Source organism: Elephantulus edwardii, unplaced genomic scaffold (assembly GCF_000299155.1).
Source record: "Elephantulus edwardii isolate Elephantulus edwardi_28Jun2011 unplaced genomic scaffold, EleEdw1.0 scaffold00203, whole genome shotgun sequence".
Taxonomy (NCBI): domain Eukaryota; kingdom Metazoa; phylum Chordata; class Mammalia; order Macroscelidea; family Macroscelididae; genus Elephantulus; species Elephantulus edwardii.
The window spans coordinates 200,606-220,806 of record NW_006399953.1 but is presented as its reverse complement, the minus strand read 5'-3'; the positions used below and the strand labels follow the sequence as shown (position 1 = coordinate 220,806).

Here is a 20,201-nt window from a genome sequence, read left to right as displayed (position 1 = left end):
TAAATTTAAATAAAAATTTTAAAAAACCAACCAGTGATAGATTAAATACATAAGCAGTTATGTCTATGTGCATTGACTATTTCTGGAAAAGTACAGACAAAAATGGGGATAAGGGTTGTAATTAGGGAGTTCAGGGAGGCCGTAAGTGGCTGGAGTCCAAGGGTGGAGGGGGAGCTCTGAGCAGTCAGTCATCTTTTGAACTTTGGACTGTGTGCTAATAATACCTATTCAAAACATAAATAAATGAAAAAAAATGGTGCTTAAAAACAAAACAAACACATCCATATATACTGACCACATGTGGTCTTCTGGGATCCTTGAGCTTAATGAAAGGCTTTCTTAGCCAGCCAGTTCCGTGAGGCACCATCCTGTCGCCAGGTCCTGTCAATTTTCCCTCTATCTTTCCTCTACCATCACATCCCCTAATTTATCACACTATGCTCATTCTTTCCCTCTAATCCATTCTCACAGCAGGATGAGTGGTTTATTTTTAATAGCATCACATCAGTGTCCTTCTTAAGGCCCTTCTCTGTGTCCCCAGGGCTCTATAAATAAAGTAAAAACTTCTCCAAAGGCTTGATTACCTCAGTGTGGTCTGGCCCTGTCTACCTCTCAGATCTCAGAGTCCCAACATGCTACTTAAACTCTCGAGTATTGCTCTTTCATCAATCCTTTGGATTAAGCATGTTCATTCTCACCACAGGGCCTTTCCACATGCTAACCTCTCTGCCTCGCTTCCTCCTTTATTTGCCCATTAACTTTCATCCAACTTTTAGATGTCAATCATTATGCATTTCAGGAAGCCTGTCCAAACCATCAGTCTAGATCGGGTTCTCTCTGATATGTTCTTTCAATCATAGTAACTATGATAGTTTGAAGGTATATACTTACTTATCAACTGTTAGTTCCATGAAGACAGGAGCATGCAATCTATAAAGAGTAGGCATCTGGATAGCCATTGCTGTCCCAGAACCCTGTAGAGTGCCTGGCAAGCAAATGCACATCATTGTGCAATGATTCCGCCAAGTGATCCATCTAGTCTAGGGTAGAAGGGGGAGGTGCCCAGAATTATGCTAAATTGAGCACGGGATCAGGGTTAGGTTAGGATCTCCTAAGCCAGTTCTGGTGTGATGGGATCACCTTGTCTGAAACACACACACACACACACACACACACACACACACACACACACACACTTCTAAGTTCCTGGTATGTGGTCACCGTATCATTTATTGACAGGATCCCAAGGAATCCTTCCAGAGAAGCAGGTGCTTCAGAGGATAGAAGTCAAATAGATGTGGGTTCCAATACTGACTGGCTGCTTGTGAATACTTTAGTCAAGGTAATTTTAAAGTCACAGAGTCTCTACTCTCCACCTGTAAAACAGGGATGGCCACAACCCCCTAACAGATGTGATCTGTTAGAAAGACTTAAGCTGCATGAGCACATGTCCAACCCCCGGCACAGTGTCTGGTCTCCTAACCTCACTGTAAGTAAGAAACGGTCTCACTCTAATCTCCCTTCAGTCAGAAATGACTCATAGCTTACCCTCCCCTGGGTATTTGGAAGAAGACTGTCTGTCTTTCTTTCTCAGAGCCACTGGTGGATTCAAACTGCCATGGAGGCACCACCTTCGGGTTAGCAGCACAGCTACCAGAACTCCCTAGCCCCACTTCAAGAAAACAGCAAATGGTAGTGAGGCTGTTTACCTAGGAGAATCCCAGGAATTTCCTGGCTACTGGTGCTGAGAGTGTTGACTGTGGAGCCAAGCAAACTGAAGCTGTCACCAATCTCAATCTCTTCACCATCCATCCTGATGCTGCCAATTGGCCCAGTGGTGAGAATCTTTGTCTTCCTGACATTGAGCCTCAATCCATATTGAAGGCTGCAGTCCTTGACCTTCTGCAGCAAGCGCTTCAGGTCCTCCTCACTTTCAGCAAGCAGGGTTGTGTCATCTGCATAACGCAGATTGTTGATAGATCTTCCACCAGTCTTGACTCCACATTCCTCCTCATAGAGCCCAGCCTCCCAGATAATCTGTTCTGCATACAGGTTTAAAAGGTATGGAGACAGGACACATGAAGCCAAAGTTCATACTAAATATTTATAATAAACTAAATGCTATTTCAGGATGTGAGTGAGGCATGATACAAGTTGGAATTCACCCTGAAGCACTAAGGCAATCCTTAAATGTTTGCAGGGGTAGACACTAAGGCAACCCTTTAGCGTATACAGGATTCTTGCATTGGATTTGCTAGCCCCTCCCTCCTGAGTCAAGCAGAAGGTTCTTAATAGAAAGAGCTTAGCTTCATTTGCATAGAATTCTCTTGGTGATTTGCTCCCTGGCAATTTTCAATAAAGACACAGGGAAGCTAAGGTGGGTGCTTCGGTTCATTTCAGTTGTTCGACCTGTTAGCCTCCTGCTTTACCTGTTTCCTCCTAAATTCTTGGTGTTCTGTCTTGTTATTAATACTTTACCCTCCGTCTGCAACAGTGATGCTGTTGGTGGCTGCTGCAAACACATGGGGCAGGGGGAGGGATGGACCTTTTAAAACAAAGAAGCAAGCAATTCAGCCTCTGTGTGTGATGTCAGATCCATCCTCCTCCACAGAGGCCATCAGGACAACTCACTCTGGCTTTGAGGACTCCATGAGGGCAGCACACTGGCGGCAAAAGCCCTGGTAAGGCCCACCCAGGACAGAGAACCCCCACTCTGCTGCTGGGAAACCCAGGCCCTGCTGGGGCTGCCCCACACTCTAACTGGATGACTCTGCAAAAGACCATTCACTCTTCTAAGGGGTTTAGATCAGAATCACCAGGGCACAGCAGTGTGGACAGTGATAGATGGGTCACTCAAGCAGGGGCTGTTGGACTAAATGAATGGACATGTCTACCTGACATAAAGGAAAAGGTTCTGACAGCCCATCCCAAAGTCTGTGAAGGCCTTGGTTGATAAGAGGAGGAACCCAGGTCCTGGCATGCTCCTTCTAAAATACATCAACTTCTAGAAGGAATCTGATACAGGTTCAGGTTGAGCCAGGGGCTAAGGATGCTGTACTGGCTCTGTTTACAGAAGGGCAGACAGTTGAGGGGCCTCAATTTCAGGGCCCCTGTTCAGTACTTGGTGCTGACGGATCCACATCTCTCTGCCAAGTCTCCAGAATTAACTTCAGAGCCCATCAGAGGTTCTATTTCAGCACCTTCCATCCACTGTCTAAGCACCTTCCACCCACAGTCCTCCCCAAGCTTCATTTCTTGAATTGTCACTTATTATTGTCAAGAACTGAAAAACCAGTTCAACTAAAGAATGTTTCTTCCCATGTCTCCTTCACTGGCCCATGGAGACAGAAGGCGTGCTTGTGACTCCATGTCACCCAGAACTTCCCCTTCCTGCTCACCTGGACACCTCTTACCTGGCCTTTGAGACTTCTTCAAGAAGCCTCTTACTACCTACAGACGGGATAAACGTCTTTCTCTGTGCCCCATGGCATTGAGGTTGAAGTCATATGAGGCTCATGAGTGCAGGAACTGTGCTATGCACTCCCACTTCCTGGCACATACCTGACACACAGTAGGTGTTTACAAACTTCCTATTGAGCCAAATCAAACATTGTCTCTTGGGCTGGATGTGGTGGGAAAGTATTCAAGGGTATGCCAGGATGAAGCCATAGACAAGACTTAAGGAGATTGATGGTGGGGGTTTTGAGAACAGAAGTGGGGAGAAATCCACATACTTCCTGACAAGCTGTTTCCACAGGAGGAGAGTAATGGAGGGGGTTTGGATGTGATCCAGCCCAGCTGTCCTCAACCCTGGCTGCACATTAGAGTCTTCGAGGAACTTAAAAGCAAATAAAAACAAAGCCTGAGGCCTGGCCTCATACTAACTGGTGTGGTGTAGAGCTAGGGCATCTAGCTTTTCTAAGCCAGCGGTTCTAATGCACTATCCATCAGGTTAGGAGTCCCTGGTTAGAGCAAATGGTTATGCTCTCACTGCAAGGCTGCTTGAACCTTCCCAGGGATACTTTGGACAAGAGGTCTGGGGAGCTGCTTCCAAAAGGGCACAGCCCCAAAAACTCCATGAAGCAGCTCTGCACACCTACCTAGGTCCTCCATGAGCTGGAACTGACTTAGTTTGGCCTAAAAACAGCAGGAAAGAACTAGGCTGGCCCACCTTCATCTCCCTGCATGATCAGAGAAGAAAGGGGACTGCACACGTAGGCCTTAACAACAGTACACAGGCCAGAATCATTCCTTAAGACCTTTTCCATATCTGAGCTGAGGCTCCCCTGGCATCAGTGTGGACAGCATGCACACCTGAGGGTGCACTCAGGCAGGCAAAGGGCCACTGTGCTTTCTTGACCACAAGGACATTTGAACAGGTATGTCCTGTGCTGACTGCAAGGTCCAGCGCCATTTCCCTTCTGCCCCCAGGGCTGACAGGTGCCTTCTTAGCTCAGAGAATCAGTTACAGGAGGAAATGATTTCCAACTTTGAACTTCCCAATCTCCTCCCACTCACTCTCACTTCTGCTGGATGAATAGAAGCTTTCCTACAGCAAGCCCATTTCCCAGGGCAAACAAAGGATGCGGGATGCCAGGAGCCTGTGCTGATGGTCCAGCATCAGCAAAGTCTCTGAGTAGGACACTGGCTAAATGCCCAAGAGGTTCTTGTTAGGATAACACCCACTTCCTCTTTAGTTGTCTACCACACCTAGAACGCTGCCAAACCCAAACAGTAGTGTTGCTGTTAATAAAAAAACCAAACCCACTGCTGCCAAGTCAATTCTAACTCACAGCAAACCCATGTTGCTGTTGTGGTTATGTGCAGTCGAGTTGCCTGTGACTCATAGTGACCCTATGTACAATAGTTCTGAACCCCATCCTACCCTGAGCCAATCTCACTGTCTCCAACACACTGCCTCTATTACCCTAGTCACTGAGTAAATCCATCTCATTCAGGGTCTTCCTCTCCTGCATTGTCCCTCCACCCTTCCAAGGATGATGTCCTTTTCCAAGCACTGGTCCTGCCTGGCAACATGCCCAAAGTATGTCAGATGGAGATGCAAAATCCTTGCCTCCAGAGAGCAACTTGGTTTTCCCTCTCCAGGACAGACCTGTTAGTTCTCTTGGTAATCTATGGTATGTTCAATACTCTTCTCCAGCCCCACAACTTAAAGGCATTGATTCTTCTTCTATCATTCTTAGTCATTGCCCAGCTCTCTGGTGCATAGCAAATAATTGTGAAGACCATGGCCTGGATCAGGAGCACCTTAGTCTCTAGACTGATATCATTGCTCTTCAGCACTCTAGAGAGGTTCCTGATAGCAGACTTTCCTAATCCAATTCATCTTGTGATTTTCTGGCTGCTGATTCCAAAAGTGTTGACTGTGGAGCTGATCAAACGGAAATTATTAACAATCCAATCTCTTCTCCATCAATTACAGTGCTGTCAATTGGCCCAGTGGTTAGAATCTTTGTCATCTTGATGTTGAGCTTCGATCCATACTGAAGACTACAGTCCTTGATTTTCTTCAGCCGATGCTTCGGGTCCTCCTCAGTTTCAGTGAGCAAGGTTGTGTTATCTGAATATGCAAGTTGCTGATCAGTCTTCCTCCAATTCCGAGGCCAAACTCCTCATCACAGGACAAGGTAAAACTGCCTGCTAGGATTTCTGAGGCTTTAAATCTTTACAGAACCAAACAGGCTCATGTTTTCTCCTTGGCATCAACTGAAGGATTTGAACCTCCAACTTTTTAGTTAGGCCCCAGTGTTGTTGTTATGTACCATGGAGTCAGAACTGACTCATAGCAGACCCTCCAGTGGGTTTTCAGAGGCAACAAATCACGTGAGAAGAGACTGCCCATCTTTCTCCCTCAGAGCAGCTGGTAGATGCGAATCATGTACTTTTGAGTTTATTGCACAACATCTTACCACTAGGTAACAGAGGCTGCAAATCACATAGGAGGAGATTTTCCCCCAAGTAGCAGATAGTGGATTTGAACCACATGCTTTTGGGTTTGTAGTGTAACTTCTTACCTATCAAGCCAGCAGAAGTCCCAAAAGATCATTGTTGTTGTTGTTAAGTGCCGTCGAGTCGCAGGCGACTCATAGCGACCCTATGAAGGAGAGTTCTCAATGCTTGTGTGTCTTTCATCCTCTCTCCAGGTTCATAGGGTTTCTGGAAGCAAGCTATTACAGAAGTGGATGTCACTCCTGCTTCCAAAAAGACCATTAGAAACCAGAAATGAAGAAAGTGGGGTGACTCTGTGGTTTGATTTATCCCTTTGCATATTCTGGTCACTTTTTGAACACTAAACTTGGTGTTCACCCAGCACAGTACGGTGGTAGGAAGGAGGTGTGTGTGCAGAGGAAACCCTTCCCCACCCTTCTTAGCATGTGCACAGTGCTAGGCTTGTATCCATTGCACGGTGGTAGATTCCTCCCTTGCTTCAGGATTAGAAGTTGAAAGCACAAATGTCCCTCCCAAACCAAACCACCAATCCCCCTGCCCTCAAGTCAACTCTGACTCGTGACTCTACATCGGGTGTCAAAGGCTGTGAATCTTTATGGAATCTCCTAGAACATGGCTGGTAGAAGCAAACAACCCAGCTCTTGACCTACTATACTACCACCCAACAAAAATCCCACTGCCACCATACTGGTTCTGACACAGCGACTCCCCATTGGGTTTCTGAGATTGCAAATCTTCATGGGAGGAGACTGCCCATGTCCTTCTTTGGCTGGTGAATTTGAACTGCCAACCTTGTGTTAGCAGCTCTGCTGGTAATGTACTATGCTACCAGGACTCCTTAAATGTGGCACATGTATATGACAAATCACTGGATAGCAGCTAAACTCATGACCACTGGGTAGTAATCGACTCCTAGCTGAGCCATTAGTGGGGTTTCAGAGGCTGTAAATCATATAGAAGTCAGCATCTGTAAGCTAGCAATTTAACCGATCTCTATGCCTTGGTTTAACAGAAATAAGAGTAACACTTATTTCACACAATTGTCCTCAGTATTAAAAGCTAGGAACCTGGTAAAACCCAAACATAGTGAATACAGATGTGCTCAATAAAATCTCCCAACCTGATTGGTTCTGTTCTGGTTATTCTCTAAACTTCAATTCCCTAATCCATTATTCTGTAAAATGGGAGCTATAAGAAGACACGATTAAATAATTATACAATAAACAAGGAAAGACCAGGTATATATTTGTGTTTCTTTACTAGTCTTTATCAAACAATTTTACTTTTTTTTCCACCATGCCAAAGATTCTGCTCCTAGGTTTCCCAGACTCACAGCATCTCCCTACATAATCAAAACATCTTTTCAAACCTAGAACCTCTGACAGGGGTGGATTACCTAGTAAGAAGGCAAGCATGTGTTTACTAGTCTGTAGTCAAGGGTTTCACATATTTTTTTATGTGGTGAAAACATGAAACTGCTCAGTATTGTTAGTTAAGGGTTTCACGTGATTTTGATGTGGTGAAAACATGAAACTGCTCAGTATTGTTCTTGTTAAATGCTGTCGAATTGTAGACAACTCTTAGAGATCCTATGAACAAAAGACCTGAATACTTGTGTAACTTTCATTGTTTCTCCAGGTTCATAGAGTTTCCAGAAGCAAGCTATTTTGGAAGTGGATGACACTCCTACTTACAAGACTGTTTTATTTGAGGAGTTCCACCAAACATTGTCCATCATAGAAAACCATTATCGCATTTGACACAACAGTGTCACAGTGTTCAGCATCACAGCAACCACGAGTTACCTCTGTACAGCAAATGGACAGACCAGTGCTATACCACTTAGAAGAATGTTTGACCAAAAACAATTAAAACCAGGCCTGAGTGGTGCAGATTAAAATCATCCACCTTTGGCTTGGTAGCGTAACTTTCTACCCCCTAGGCCAACAGAGCTCTCTCTATGTAGTTATTGTTAAGTGCCATTGATGACTCATAGAGACCATATGAATGCTCAGTATAGATTAGTAAACAAGTAAACTCATGTTTATCTTGCCTATTGGGTAATCTGTTCCAGGTTACAACGTGCCATTTGTGTGATAGGAGTTTGTTAGGGACTGTGTTACATCCCATCCAGCAGACCCAGGGCTGCAGGGCCAGCCTGTCCGCCCGTGCAGAGCGATATGGTCAGGGCCTAGGGGGTGAGGACCACTTCTGGCCTTAAGAATTCAGGTCCTGGAGGGGAGAGGAGGCAGGGAGAAAAGTGCAACAATGAATGAATGGGAATCCAAAGTCTCTGTAAACTTTAATGAAAAGAAATTTAGAATTAAAAAAAATTAAATAAGTAGAATTCGGGTCCTTGCAACAATGAAAAAAAATTTAAAGAGAAAAGTGAACTGGGGCGGTGGGTGGGGACGAGGGAGGAAAATGTGAGTCAATGAATGAATAGAAATCAAACTTCTCGGTAAACTCTCATTAAAATCTCAATAAAAAAGAAAGTAATCATTCAGATCCTTTATAATCTTAAAAAAAAAAAAAGATTCGGGTCCTATATTCGGACCACATCTCAACACTTCTCCCCAGGAGCAGGCACTGGTGACCAAAGAGTTAAAGCATTTTGTTGGTAAAACCAACGCGCCCCCACCCTCGGTCCGACCCGGAAGCAGGTGTGTGAGGAAAGGTTCCCAAAGCGGGCGCAGGGCCCAGGGGACCCTGCAGTCTGGACAACTCGGCTTCAGTCATGGTTATTCCAGGAAAAAGGAATAAAATGCTGCAGGCGAGGTGGCCACCGCCGGAAGCTGGATATCTTGGGCCGGCTTCCGGATCCCCTAACGCGGACACTCTCCTCCCAAGGTCTGCGGCCGGGGAAACCCGGGGGTGCGCAGAGCTGGGGAGCCAGAGCTGCTCGCGCCTCGGGGTGCACCGGGCCCTGGCTGCCCCCAGCCCCTCAAAGAACTCAGTGCCCGGCCGGCAGCGCGCGGGGTCGGGAGCAGAGAGCGGGCAGCGCGCCGGGTCGGGAGCCGAGAGGTGCCAGCGCCCTCTATTTAGACCAATCAGTGCCCCTACTTAGACCTGTCTGCGCCCCTTACTTAGAGCTGTCGGCGCCCCTACTTAGAATTATCTGTGCCCCCATACTTAGTTGCCAGCCCCCCTACTAAGACCTGTCTGCGCCACCTCCATAGACTTGTCTGTGCCCCCTTATACAGCCCAGCACCCCCTACTTAGACCAGCCAGCTCCGGCACTTAGACCTGCCCGCGCCCCTTACCGCCGCCCAGCAGCCGCGCCCCGCCACCCGCGCCTGGTGCTTACTCTGCAGACTGCTGGCTGCGGCCAGGCACAGGGCGAAGAGTCCCACAGAGACACCCCGGGGCTTCCTTCTCCGACTCGGCGGAGGCCTCATGAGCGGGCCCCGGGCGGCCCTGGCCCGGCATGGGCTGGGCGAGCGGCGCGGCGCGGGCCGGGCTGTGCGCTCCACCGGCCACGCTGTGCGCCTCGCCGCCCACTGCCCGCCGCTCCAGACGCTCCCACCCGCCTCCTCGCCTTCTAGCCTCTGGCTCCTGTAGGTTCCCTTGGGCCAGATGCAGATGAGCTGCTTGTACTCTGGTTCAACCAGTTCCCAAGGAGCGAACGAACTAGAGACAGGGAGAGACAGAAAGAAAATGCATACGCTCAGAGGCAAATAATGGTAAATAATGAGCAGCTTCCTTCCGTTCACACCCAGTTTACTGGTATTGATTCCACATTCAGATGATGCTGGTTAATGGAAAAAACCCCAAATCTAAACCCCTTGCTGTCTGTCTTTTCAAACCCAATTCCTAATGACTGCCTTTCCCTAGCCCCACCGTTTCCAAGGCTGTAATTCCTATCTGAAAGCTGACTGCTACATTTTTCTCTTGCAGAGAGTGGCTGGTGGATTCCAGTCAAAAACCTTTCTGTTAATTACCAGGTTCTTTGACCACTGCAACACTAAAGAGGGAGGAAAAGTATAAGCTGTTGCCTGACTTCGTAGTGGGATCCTTTCATGGTTAACGCGAGAGCTTTTAGGGAGATGGAACGAGGTGGGTGAAGAACTTTAGGGTGCAGACAATGAGTAGGGCTATCATCCATCCCTCCAAGAATTGTTTACTACAGGACTACTTACCCTTGATAACAGCAGTCAAAGAAATCAAAAGACGAGTTTGTTGTTGTTACGTGCTGTCAGAGTGTCTTGCAACTCATAGCGACCCTATGTACAAGAGTTCTAAACCCTGGTCTATCATGTGCCAACCTTATTGTTTCTGACACACCTACTCCCACTACCCCAATCACGGAATCAATTCATCTCATGGAAGATCTCCTGCGCTGTCCCTCCACTCTCCCAAACATGATGTCCCTCTCCAAGGACTGGTCCTTCCTTGCATCATGCCAAAAGGATGTCAGAGTAAGCTTCAGAATCCTTTACTCCAAGGAGCAGCTGGGCTTCACCCTTTCCAGGACAAACCTGCTTGTTCTCTTAGCAGTCCATGGTATATTCAATACTCTTCTCCAGCACCATAGCTCAAAGACATCAATCAAGTCTCCTTCTGTCATCCCTAGTCACTGTCCAGCTCTGCAATGCATAGCACGCAATTGCGAAGACAATAGCCCAGATCAGGCACACCTTAGTTTCCAGCCTGATGTCATTGCTCTTCAGTACTATCAAGAGGTCCCTGACAGCTGACTTTTCCAATGCAATTCATCTCTTGATTTCCTGGCTGCTGGTACCAAGAGTTTTGACTGTGGAGCCAAGACGAGAAGCATTGGGAAAATCTGCTGTCAGGGACCTTGCTCTTTAGACTATGAAAGAGTGATGATATCAGTTTAAAAACCAAGGTATGCCTGATCCAAGCTTTTTCAATGCCCCCGTGTTCCCAGGCCAGATTATAGTCTTGGGTGTACAGACAGGTGAAAGCCAACACCTCTCCTGCTGTGGGATGTGCTGGGCCCCAGGCTGTGCCCCTATTCTTGGCCCCTCAAGGAAGAAGTGAGGTTCCTTGTCACCCAGGCCAGCGGTGTGCAGATTGCTATGCATCTGAAAGTTAGACAATGACTAAAGATGACAGAAGAAGAATAGATGCTTTCCCATGGACTGCCAAAACAACAAACAGATCTGTTTTAAAGAAAGTGCAACAAGGTGCTCCTTGGAGGCAAGGATGGTGACACTTCATTTCACATAGTTTGGACATGTTGTTAAGAGGGGCCACTTTTTGGAGAAGGACATCATGCTTGGGAAGATGAAGGGTCAGCGTAAGACTGGAAGATCTTCAATATTGGCCTAAGTGTATCAGATCCTGTGAGAATGGCATAAGAGGGGGCGTACACATCTGTCTGGGTGCTGTTTTCCTGTCTTATAGTTCCTTGGGGGAGCTCTGCCAATTTCATGTGTTCTTGCTGAAGCTGACATTGTGCCCCTTCTCGTGAAGTAGTGCCCCTTCTGCAGGTGGGGCTTGTGACTCAGACTGATCATCTGAGTACTTTCTTCCTGAAGTCAGTGTTTGCTTTAGGGATGGAAAGATGGGTACCACAGGGCAGTCCTGGGGTTGGTATATGGTCAATGCTGGGATGGCTAAAACTCTAGGGTATGACCTTGAAGTAATGGCATATCAGTCTTTCCTGTCATGTGGAGTGCTCCTGAATGAAGACTAGTCTAAATGAAGAGTCCTGCAGTGATTGGTTTGAGTCTTAGAATTCTGCACACTTGGATGTGCCAGTTCTATAAGGCCTCTTTTGTCTCAGCAGATTCAAATGGGATGTCTGTGAATTAATACTTGTTTGTAGGAAGTGAGGAGGACTTGAAGTGCTTGCTGCAGAAGATCAAAGAATTATACCCTTCAATATGTATTGCATCTCAACATTAAGAGAACAAAAATTCTCACCACTAGACCTATATGCAACATTATAATAGAGAAAAGATTAAAACTGTCAAAACTTCATCTTACTTGGATCTACATTCAGTACACTTGGTACTAGCAGTGAGGAGATCAAGAGATGTATTACACTGGGAAAGTCTGTAGTCACGGATCTCTCCAAATTTTTGAGGAGCAATGATGTCAGTTTGAGGATTGAGGTGCACTTGATTTAGGCCCATAGTCTTTTCAGTCACTTGCTATACTCCTGAGATATGGACAATGAATAAGGATCACAGAAAAACATCTGATGTCTTTGAACTGTGGTGTTGGAGAAGAGTACTGAACATCCTGTGAACTGCTAAAAGAACAAATATATGTATGTCTGTCTTGGAGAGGGTGCAGCCAGGGTGCTCCTTGGATGCAAAGATAGCAAAGCTTGGTCTCACATACTTTGAGCATGTTGCTAGAAGAGACTGTTCCTTGGAAAGGTACATCATACTTGGAAAGGCAGAGGGTGGGCAAAGAAAGGAAGACCCTCACCAGATGGATTGACACAGTGACTGTAGCAATGGGCTTGAGTGTGTCAGAAAGTGTGGGGATAGTGAAGGACAGGATTCAGGGTCACTATGAGTTGTACTCAACGAGTCTGCCTGTAATAATCACAATGATAGAAAATTGAAAAAGACCTGACTAGTACAAGTGGTCTCCTTGCTATTTTCCTAGCCATCTTTATTCCATGTGAAAGAATTGAGGAATCCTTTGCCTTTGCTTATTCATCAAACAGGTATCAAATCTACCCCTGACCAGGTAGTATAGTAGGCACTGGAGCTTTGGGAATGAGTAAGTCATGTGTAAGTCCCTAGTCCCAAGAAATTGGCCCATTAGAATGGACAAATGATGTAGACTATAAGAGGTTTCAAGGTACCCAGCTCTTTCGGAGGAGGAGGTCATAGTGAGGGATTCACTGCATAGACCCTGGCACAAGCTAGGGGCATAGCAACGACTTGTTAAATGAAGATATGGAGCTGAAGTCTATGAGATAAAAGAAGAAAGGCTTCATGAGAGAAAGAGTTGCCAAAGGTGAGTCAGTAGCCCCCGAATCACTCGTGACCCAGTTAATATCTTATCTCTGGCCTTGGAGTAGTGCTATCACTTCTCTGGGCCTTTGAGGGAGTTTAAAAGCAGTTGTCACCGTGTCTGTGGATCTTAGATTGGGTTCTCTCTCTCTCTCTCTCTCTCTCTCTCTCTCTCACACACACACACACACACACACATACACACACACCCACACCCTTCATTACCATTGAGTTTATATAGATGGATAGATCAGAGAGGGAGAGAGTTATTTATTTTGAGGAAATGGCTCACATATTTTAGAGGCAAGTCCATAGGGGAGTGACTTGAGGTCAGACCTCAAGATAGAGGCGTCTGGGGATTCAAAGGGAGCTCTGGTGGCCTAGTGGTAAGAAGCTGCACTGCAATCTCAAAGGCATGGGGTTTGAATCCACCAGCTGCTCTGTGGGAGAAGGATGGGCAATCTCCTCCTGTTCAATTTACTGCCTCCAAAAACCCACTGGAGGGTCAGAGCTGGGTAGGTTCAGACTTAAGAGTACAGCAACAGAAAGGCAAAGTCTAGTCGTCAGGGTCCTGCAGAGTCTCAGGCTCCTGGCTACAGAGGCTTCCAGTTTCAGAGGCTAGCTCCAGCCTTTGATCTTGGCTGGGAAATAGAGTTGGAGAAGACTGTCTTAGGACACATAAATCCAAAGTCAGCAAGTAAGACAGGCTACTGGTTTAAGTCTGGAGACCACAAGCCAGATAGGCAGATGTGGTTCTGACAAAAGGTGCTCTCTAGATTTTTGCCAGAGTTCAAATACCATGCAGGCCACACCCGTGGCTCTGAGGGACCTACCCTTAGCCAGATAAGACTAGTCATATATTTACAGATCACTTTACAATCCTCCCTTATTAACAACATTGGGGTTAGAAGAGTTCCATTGTACTGAGGATCTTGGTCACATTGACACCCTGACACTACATTAGAAAACCCCACCATGGCCTGGACTTCACTCAGCTAAATCGAATTAGTGACATTTTGGGGTGAAGTCCAGGCATCAGAGTTTTCTGGAAGCTCCTTGAAAAATACCAATTTATAAAGGGTGGAAAAATCATTGATCTAGATTAAAGATTTCTTTGAGTCATGTTTGTTGACACTTAGACTTGAGTTCATCAGATGTTCTTAGTGTCTGGGAATTTTACAGACGGGAGAAGGGAGATAGCATGAGTCACTTGATATATGATACTTACAATTTCATTCATTCCTTTAGCTCTTATTAATTAATTGCCTACAAGCTGACAATCATGGCATTTGTCTGTTTGAAGCTTAAGGGGGTTGAATGATGAGTAGAAGAGAGAAAAGTAGAAAAGAGTCATTATTAGGAATGGTGCTTGTTTTTACTCAAAGGACCTAATTCAAGATTCACAGTTGGTATGAAATGTGGGCTTCTCCATTGCTGTCTTTGGCATACACTGTAGCCCCAAGATCTCTGGTAATTCCTCTCACTAGTCAACCACCCTGGAAAAAAACAGCATCCACAATTTTCTTGAAATCTTAGAGTTCGTTCTTCACTGACTAGATAAGGCGACAGTGCTAATAGAGCTAGCTTTATGAGAGCTCTTCACCCCATACATTTCACATGATCAAGGAGATTCTGGACTTTGAATATTTTCAAAATGCATATGAAGCTTTCAAAATACTTTTATTTTTTCTTATGAGATGTGAGTTGTTATGGTTGTAGACAGGTGGCTAAATTAGGAAAGAATTGTGTTGAACGCTACAATTTGGAAGACTAGATACATTTTTTGGTTAATGTTTGCTTTTCTGAGAAGTTTATGTGGTGCCATATAGTATCCTACGTGGGAGAAAGATGGGTAGTCTCCTTCATAAAGCTTCACAGCCTTGGGAACCCAATGGAGGGTGTCTGTAAGTGAGACTCAGCCTGATGGCGTTGGGTTTAACTGTGGGTAGAGAACCTCGAAAGGAGGGAGCTCTGGTGGCGGAGTCCATGGGGAGTCACGCTACTAACCCAAAGGTGGTGATTTGAATCCACAAGCAACTCAGAAGGACAAAGAGGGACCATTTCCTTCTATTAAAGTGTGTTACAGCTTCCCAAAAGCTTGCTGCAGTGTCAGTTATACATCAATTTTGAGTCAGCAGCTGTGAGTTTGAGTTTGGCCCTACTGATTGACCCAATAGGTTACGTGCTGGTCGGTTTACCAAAAGATGAACACTTCGCAGATGGAAAGCGCCAGTGAGAGAAAGATGTTCAGCTTCCAGAAACCCAGCAGAGGGGCACCTGAGACAGAATGAATGCAAAGGCAGGAAAGTTGCTTGCTTGCTTGCTTGCTTTTGATATTGTGCCTGAAGATTCTCTAAATCAGACAGTTTTGTGTTCTCTGTGGCACCCTAGGACTACATGGCTCCAAACCTGCTTAGGGGAAGATCCTTAATGGAAAGACTCTTCCTTCTTGAAGCTTCAGTGGTCAAACTGCCTCTCCTACACACTGCCTGTGTCTAGACTCTGTAGTCTATTGCCTCAAAGTGGTGGTTATGTATTTTGTCTCCATGCCTTTTCAATCTGTATGCAGAACAGATCATCCGAGACTCTGGGCTGTATGAGGAGGAATGTGGAATCAGGATTGGTGGAAGAGTCATCAACCACCTGCGTTATGCGGATGGCACAACTCTGCTTGCTGAAACTGAGGAGGACCTGAAGCACTTGCTGCAGAAGTTCAGGGACTGCAATCTTCAATACGGCTTGAAGCTCAACATCAAGAAAATAAAGATTCTCATCACTGGGCCAACTGCCAGCATCATTGTGGATGGTGAAGAGACTGAAATTGTTAACAGTTTTAGTTTACTTGGCTCCACAGTCAACACTCTTGGTAACAGCAGCCAGGAAATCAAGAGATGAATTGCATTGGGAAAGCCAGCTGTGAGGAACCTCTCAAGAGTACTGAAGAGCAACGATGCCAGGCTGGAGACTAAGGTGCACTTGATCCAGGCTGTACTCCTCACAATTACGTGCTATACATCAGAGAGTTGGACAGTGAATAGGGATGATAGAAAGAGAATTGATGCCTTTGATCTGTGGTGATGGGGAAGAGTGTTGAATATACCGTGGACTGCTAGGAGAACAAACAGGTTTGTCCTGGAAAGGGTGAAGGCAGAATGCTCCTTGGAGTCAAGGATTCTGAAGTTTCGTCTGACATACTTTGGACATATTACAAGGAGGGAACTGGTCCTTGGAGACGGACATCATGTTTGGGAGAGTGAAGGGACGGCTCAGGAGAGGAAGAATTGTGATGAGATGGATTTATTATGTGATTGGAGTGGTGGGAATGAGTGTGCTTGAGATGGTGAGGTTGGCACAGGATAGAGCAGTGTTTAGGGCTCTTGTACATAGCGTCGCTATGAGTCACCAGAGACTCGATGGCACATAACAACAACAACATGCCTTAAATCTCCTATCAGGCTGTGTTCACCAGAAAAGAGAGTGCTAATACTCCTTTGCTTTTTATTTCTTCCAGATGTTAATGGAAAGACTGGGGAAATTACTAAGAACTGCTCTGAAGTCAAGCAGGCCAGGACAAGTCCAGCTCTTCCTCTCGCTGTTGTGTGACAAGCTTTTTAATGATTTTAGTGTCAATTTCCTCATTAATAAAATGATTCTGCTACCCCTAGTGCTTAACACCTCATGGGCAAACTGAATGCTCCATCTTTGATCCATATCAGTTACTATCACAGTGCCTAGTTCTGTGTCTTACATGATAGACACAAGTGGTGTTTGAATATATTTCCCTAGTATGTTGTATGTGCCCTCAAGTCATAGCAACTCTATGCACAATAGCTCTGAACTCTGTCCTATCCTGAGCCAATCCCACCGTCTCTGATACACCTGCCCCATTATTTCAGTTACCATGTCAATCCATCCCATCCAGGGTCTTCCTCTCCCGCAGTGTCCCTCCCCGCTTCTAAGCATGATGTCTTTTTCTAAAGATTTATCCTTCCTATCCACATTCCCAAATTATGTGAGATGGAGCTGCAAAATTCTTATCTCCAATGAACAATTTGGTTTCACCCTCTCTGGGACAGACCTGTTTGTGTTCTTGGTGGTCTATGGAATGTTCAACACTCTTCTTCAGCACAACACAAAGACATCGATTCTTCTTCTATCATCCTTCATCAATGTCCAGTTCTCTGATGCATAGCAAGTAATTGCAAAGACCATGGCTTGGATCAGGAGCACCTTAATCTCTAGACTGATATCATTAATCTTCAACACTCAGGAGAGATCCCTGACAGCAGATTTACCTAAAAGCAATTCATCTTTTGATTTCCTGACTCCTGGTGCCAAGAGTGTTGATTGTGGAAATGAACAAGCCAAAATTGTTAACAATCTTACTCTCTTCTCCATCTATCATGATGCTACCAATTGGCTGAGTGGTGAGAATCTTTGTTTTCTTGATGCTGAGCTTCAATCTATATTGGAAACTGTAGTCCTTGATTTTCTTCAGCAAAGGCTTCAGGTTCCTGCTATCTTTGTGACTGCAGTCCTGGGTTCAAAGACTATCTGCTTCTCAGGGGCAGGGACCATTTCTTCCAAATCTTCGACAGGCTTTCTTCTCATACAAAGTTGATCAGTTAGAAAACCAACCCACAGACTTGTAGTGACCCTTCATTGAGTGCCCGAGGCTGTGTAGTCCTTTCTGGATGTGACTGTTCATCTTTTCCTGTGGAGCATATTTGAGCCACTGGCTGATGCATTTAAACCACTGATCTTTGGGTTATGGTATGTACTAGCCACATGGTGGCATAGTGCTAGTCGCTAACTGTAAGATTGGTGGCTTGAATGGACCAGCCATTGCTTGGGAGATGAGTAAGCAGTCTCCTCATTTGAGGTTCTCTACGAATGGGTATTTCAGTGGTAGTGGGCTGGGTTTCGTCAAACAGAACATGCTGAATAAATACATATTGGGGGCAGCATGGTGGAGTTTGCATGGATTACCCGAATTCTAGCTAGTCTATTATGGAAATGGTTTAGTACCTCTGGCTCTTAAGTCCTTTATCAGTGAAAATGAGGGATCAGGTATTGGGAACTTGATCTGGGACAGATGCCACGTGCTTGATCTCAGGATACAGTCTGCAGAACATTTTTGGCCAAGCATAACAAAGCAAGCAAAATAAAAATTAACAGACAAGCCTGTTTCCCTGGCACTTTAACTGGCACTTGCAAATTAAATTAGGAGCCCTGGTGGTACAAGTTCTCAGCAGCTAACCACACAGTCAGCCGTTTGAGCCCACCATCCATCCTGCATCTGTAAAGGAAACTTCCCATCCTTTTCCCACAGAACAGCTGATGGCCTCGACCAGTTCTCTCCATTTAAAGCTGTTACTGTCTAGTTAATTATGGCTCATGGCTCCCTCTGTGTTTCCAAGGCTATTGAAAAATCTTCACCAGAGGAATCTGTCCATTTTTCTCCTTTAAAGCTGCTGACAGATTGGAACTGCCAACCTTTGGTGGTGTAATGCATTATGCATTGTGCAGCTAACTGAAAGGTCATCAGTTTAACCCGACCAGACACTTCTCAGGAGAGCGCTGTGAAAGACTTACAGCCTCGGAAACCGAATAAAGTTTGTCCTCCTTAGTCCAAATTGGGAGAGAGATCCATTTAGAACAAGCTCCGGTGGCATAATTAAGCACCTGTTGGACTGCCAACTGAAAGGTCAGCAGTTCGAGTCCACTAAGGCTTTCTTGAATATAGTCTTGATGGAAATAGTTCACCAGGCTGTTTCATTCTCAGTACCAGTTGGTGGAGGGAGCTCTATGGTATAGTCGGTGGGGATTTACACAGCTAACCCAAAGGTGGCACCTCTCTGGGGTTCAAACCCACCAGTGACTTCTCAGGAGAAAGATGGTCAATCTCTTCATGAGCAATATACAGCATCTGAAAACTGGATAAATTATGTATACTGCATTGAAGCCGATGAGGGAGAGAACAGTTTAAAAGTAATATATTTTAGGGCATTATGATTATCGTAAGAGTTCAGAATGAGGGTTGCAGAGTGGAGTATACTCAGGATGGGGGTAGGTAGGTGTAGGGGGATTGTTTACCAATGAAGGTATTTTTCTTTTGCTTTTCAAGGAGAAGAGAGAACCGGGAGTGGGGGGTGGGGTGGGTGGGGAGAAAAGTGCAACAATGAATGAATGGAAATCCAAAATCTCTGTAAATGTTCATTGAAATTAATTAAAAAAATTTTTTAAAAACCCCACTGGAGGGTCTGCAACAAGTTGATTCTGACATAATGGCAGTGAGAGAGACTGTTGTCATTACAACCTATGATATACAGGAGTTATGGTTGACAAGTAATATTGGTGTGAAAATTATAACAGTTTTAGGATTCTGTGTAGTCTGGTAGTGGGGGGGGTACAGTGGTGTTGATATCATAAACTGTACACCAGGTGACCCCAATTAGAAATGATTTCTAACTTCTTGAAACCTGACTCCTCCAAAACATTTTAGAGGGTCAGCTATGAGTGGCACTGTGATTCCATGGCAATGACTCTGACCAATCGGTAGATTTGAACCAGTCGCCTTTCGGTTAGTAGGCAACTGTAATCTCTTTGTGCCATCTGGGGACCTTTTCATAATCTGATTAGTTTTGCTGTATATATGCATCCATGCAGCCATCACCACTTCAAGTCACAGAACATTCCCATGTCTGTAAACGGTTTCTCTTTTGCCTCTTTACAGTCTCTTCCTCTCTCTGCCCTCAGACTTGGGCAACAACTGACTTGGTTTTTGTCAGGGTTGATTCCTTTACTTTTTATAGAATTTTATGTAAATAGAAATGTAGAGTGCACCTTCTTTTGTGTCTGGCTTTCTTCATCCAGTGTAATGACTTTGTGTTTTACAGATGAAGTTTGTGTTCTCGTATTTCAGTCTTTGCCTAAACCATAGTGTAAATATAGTTTATGTAGCTATTTGCCTATTTATGAACATTTGGGTTATTCCTAGTGTTTGTTTATTGATATCAATCTGTTTTATTATTTTTATTGCATTAAAATGGTACAAAATTACACTGTTATACTGTCTTTTGCTTTTTATTTCATCTGTCCTCCCAAGTTAGAGCAAGCCCAGTTTCATCCTTCTGTTCTCCACTTTATCAGCATTGCCTAACACATGATAAGATTTATGCATGAAACAATGGCATGGATTTCAAGAGCAGGCTGTATTTAGAGCTTTGCCAGTTCAGATACCAAATATGGTACTTAGCTCTGTGTCCTGGGCACATTTCCTCATGTCTC

The 20,201-nt window shown here is 45.2% G+C and overlaps 1 protein-coding gene across 1 annotated transcript in view; it reads right to left on the bottom strand.

Annotated features, from left to right (window-relative positions):
* The window catches only part of VSTM5 (V-set and transmembrane domain containing 5), a 48,742-nt gene extending 39,374 nt beyond the window's left edge, over positions 1-9,368 (bottom strand). The window contains exon 1 of the mRNA XM_006897175.1: positions 9,278-9,368. Within this exon, the coding sequence (XP_006897237.1) occupies positions 9,278-9,368 (91 nt within the window). The remainder of the gene's footprint in view (positions 1-9,277) is intronic.
* Between the last annotated feature and the right edge of the window lie 10,833 nt (positions 9,369-20,201).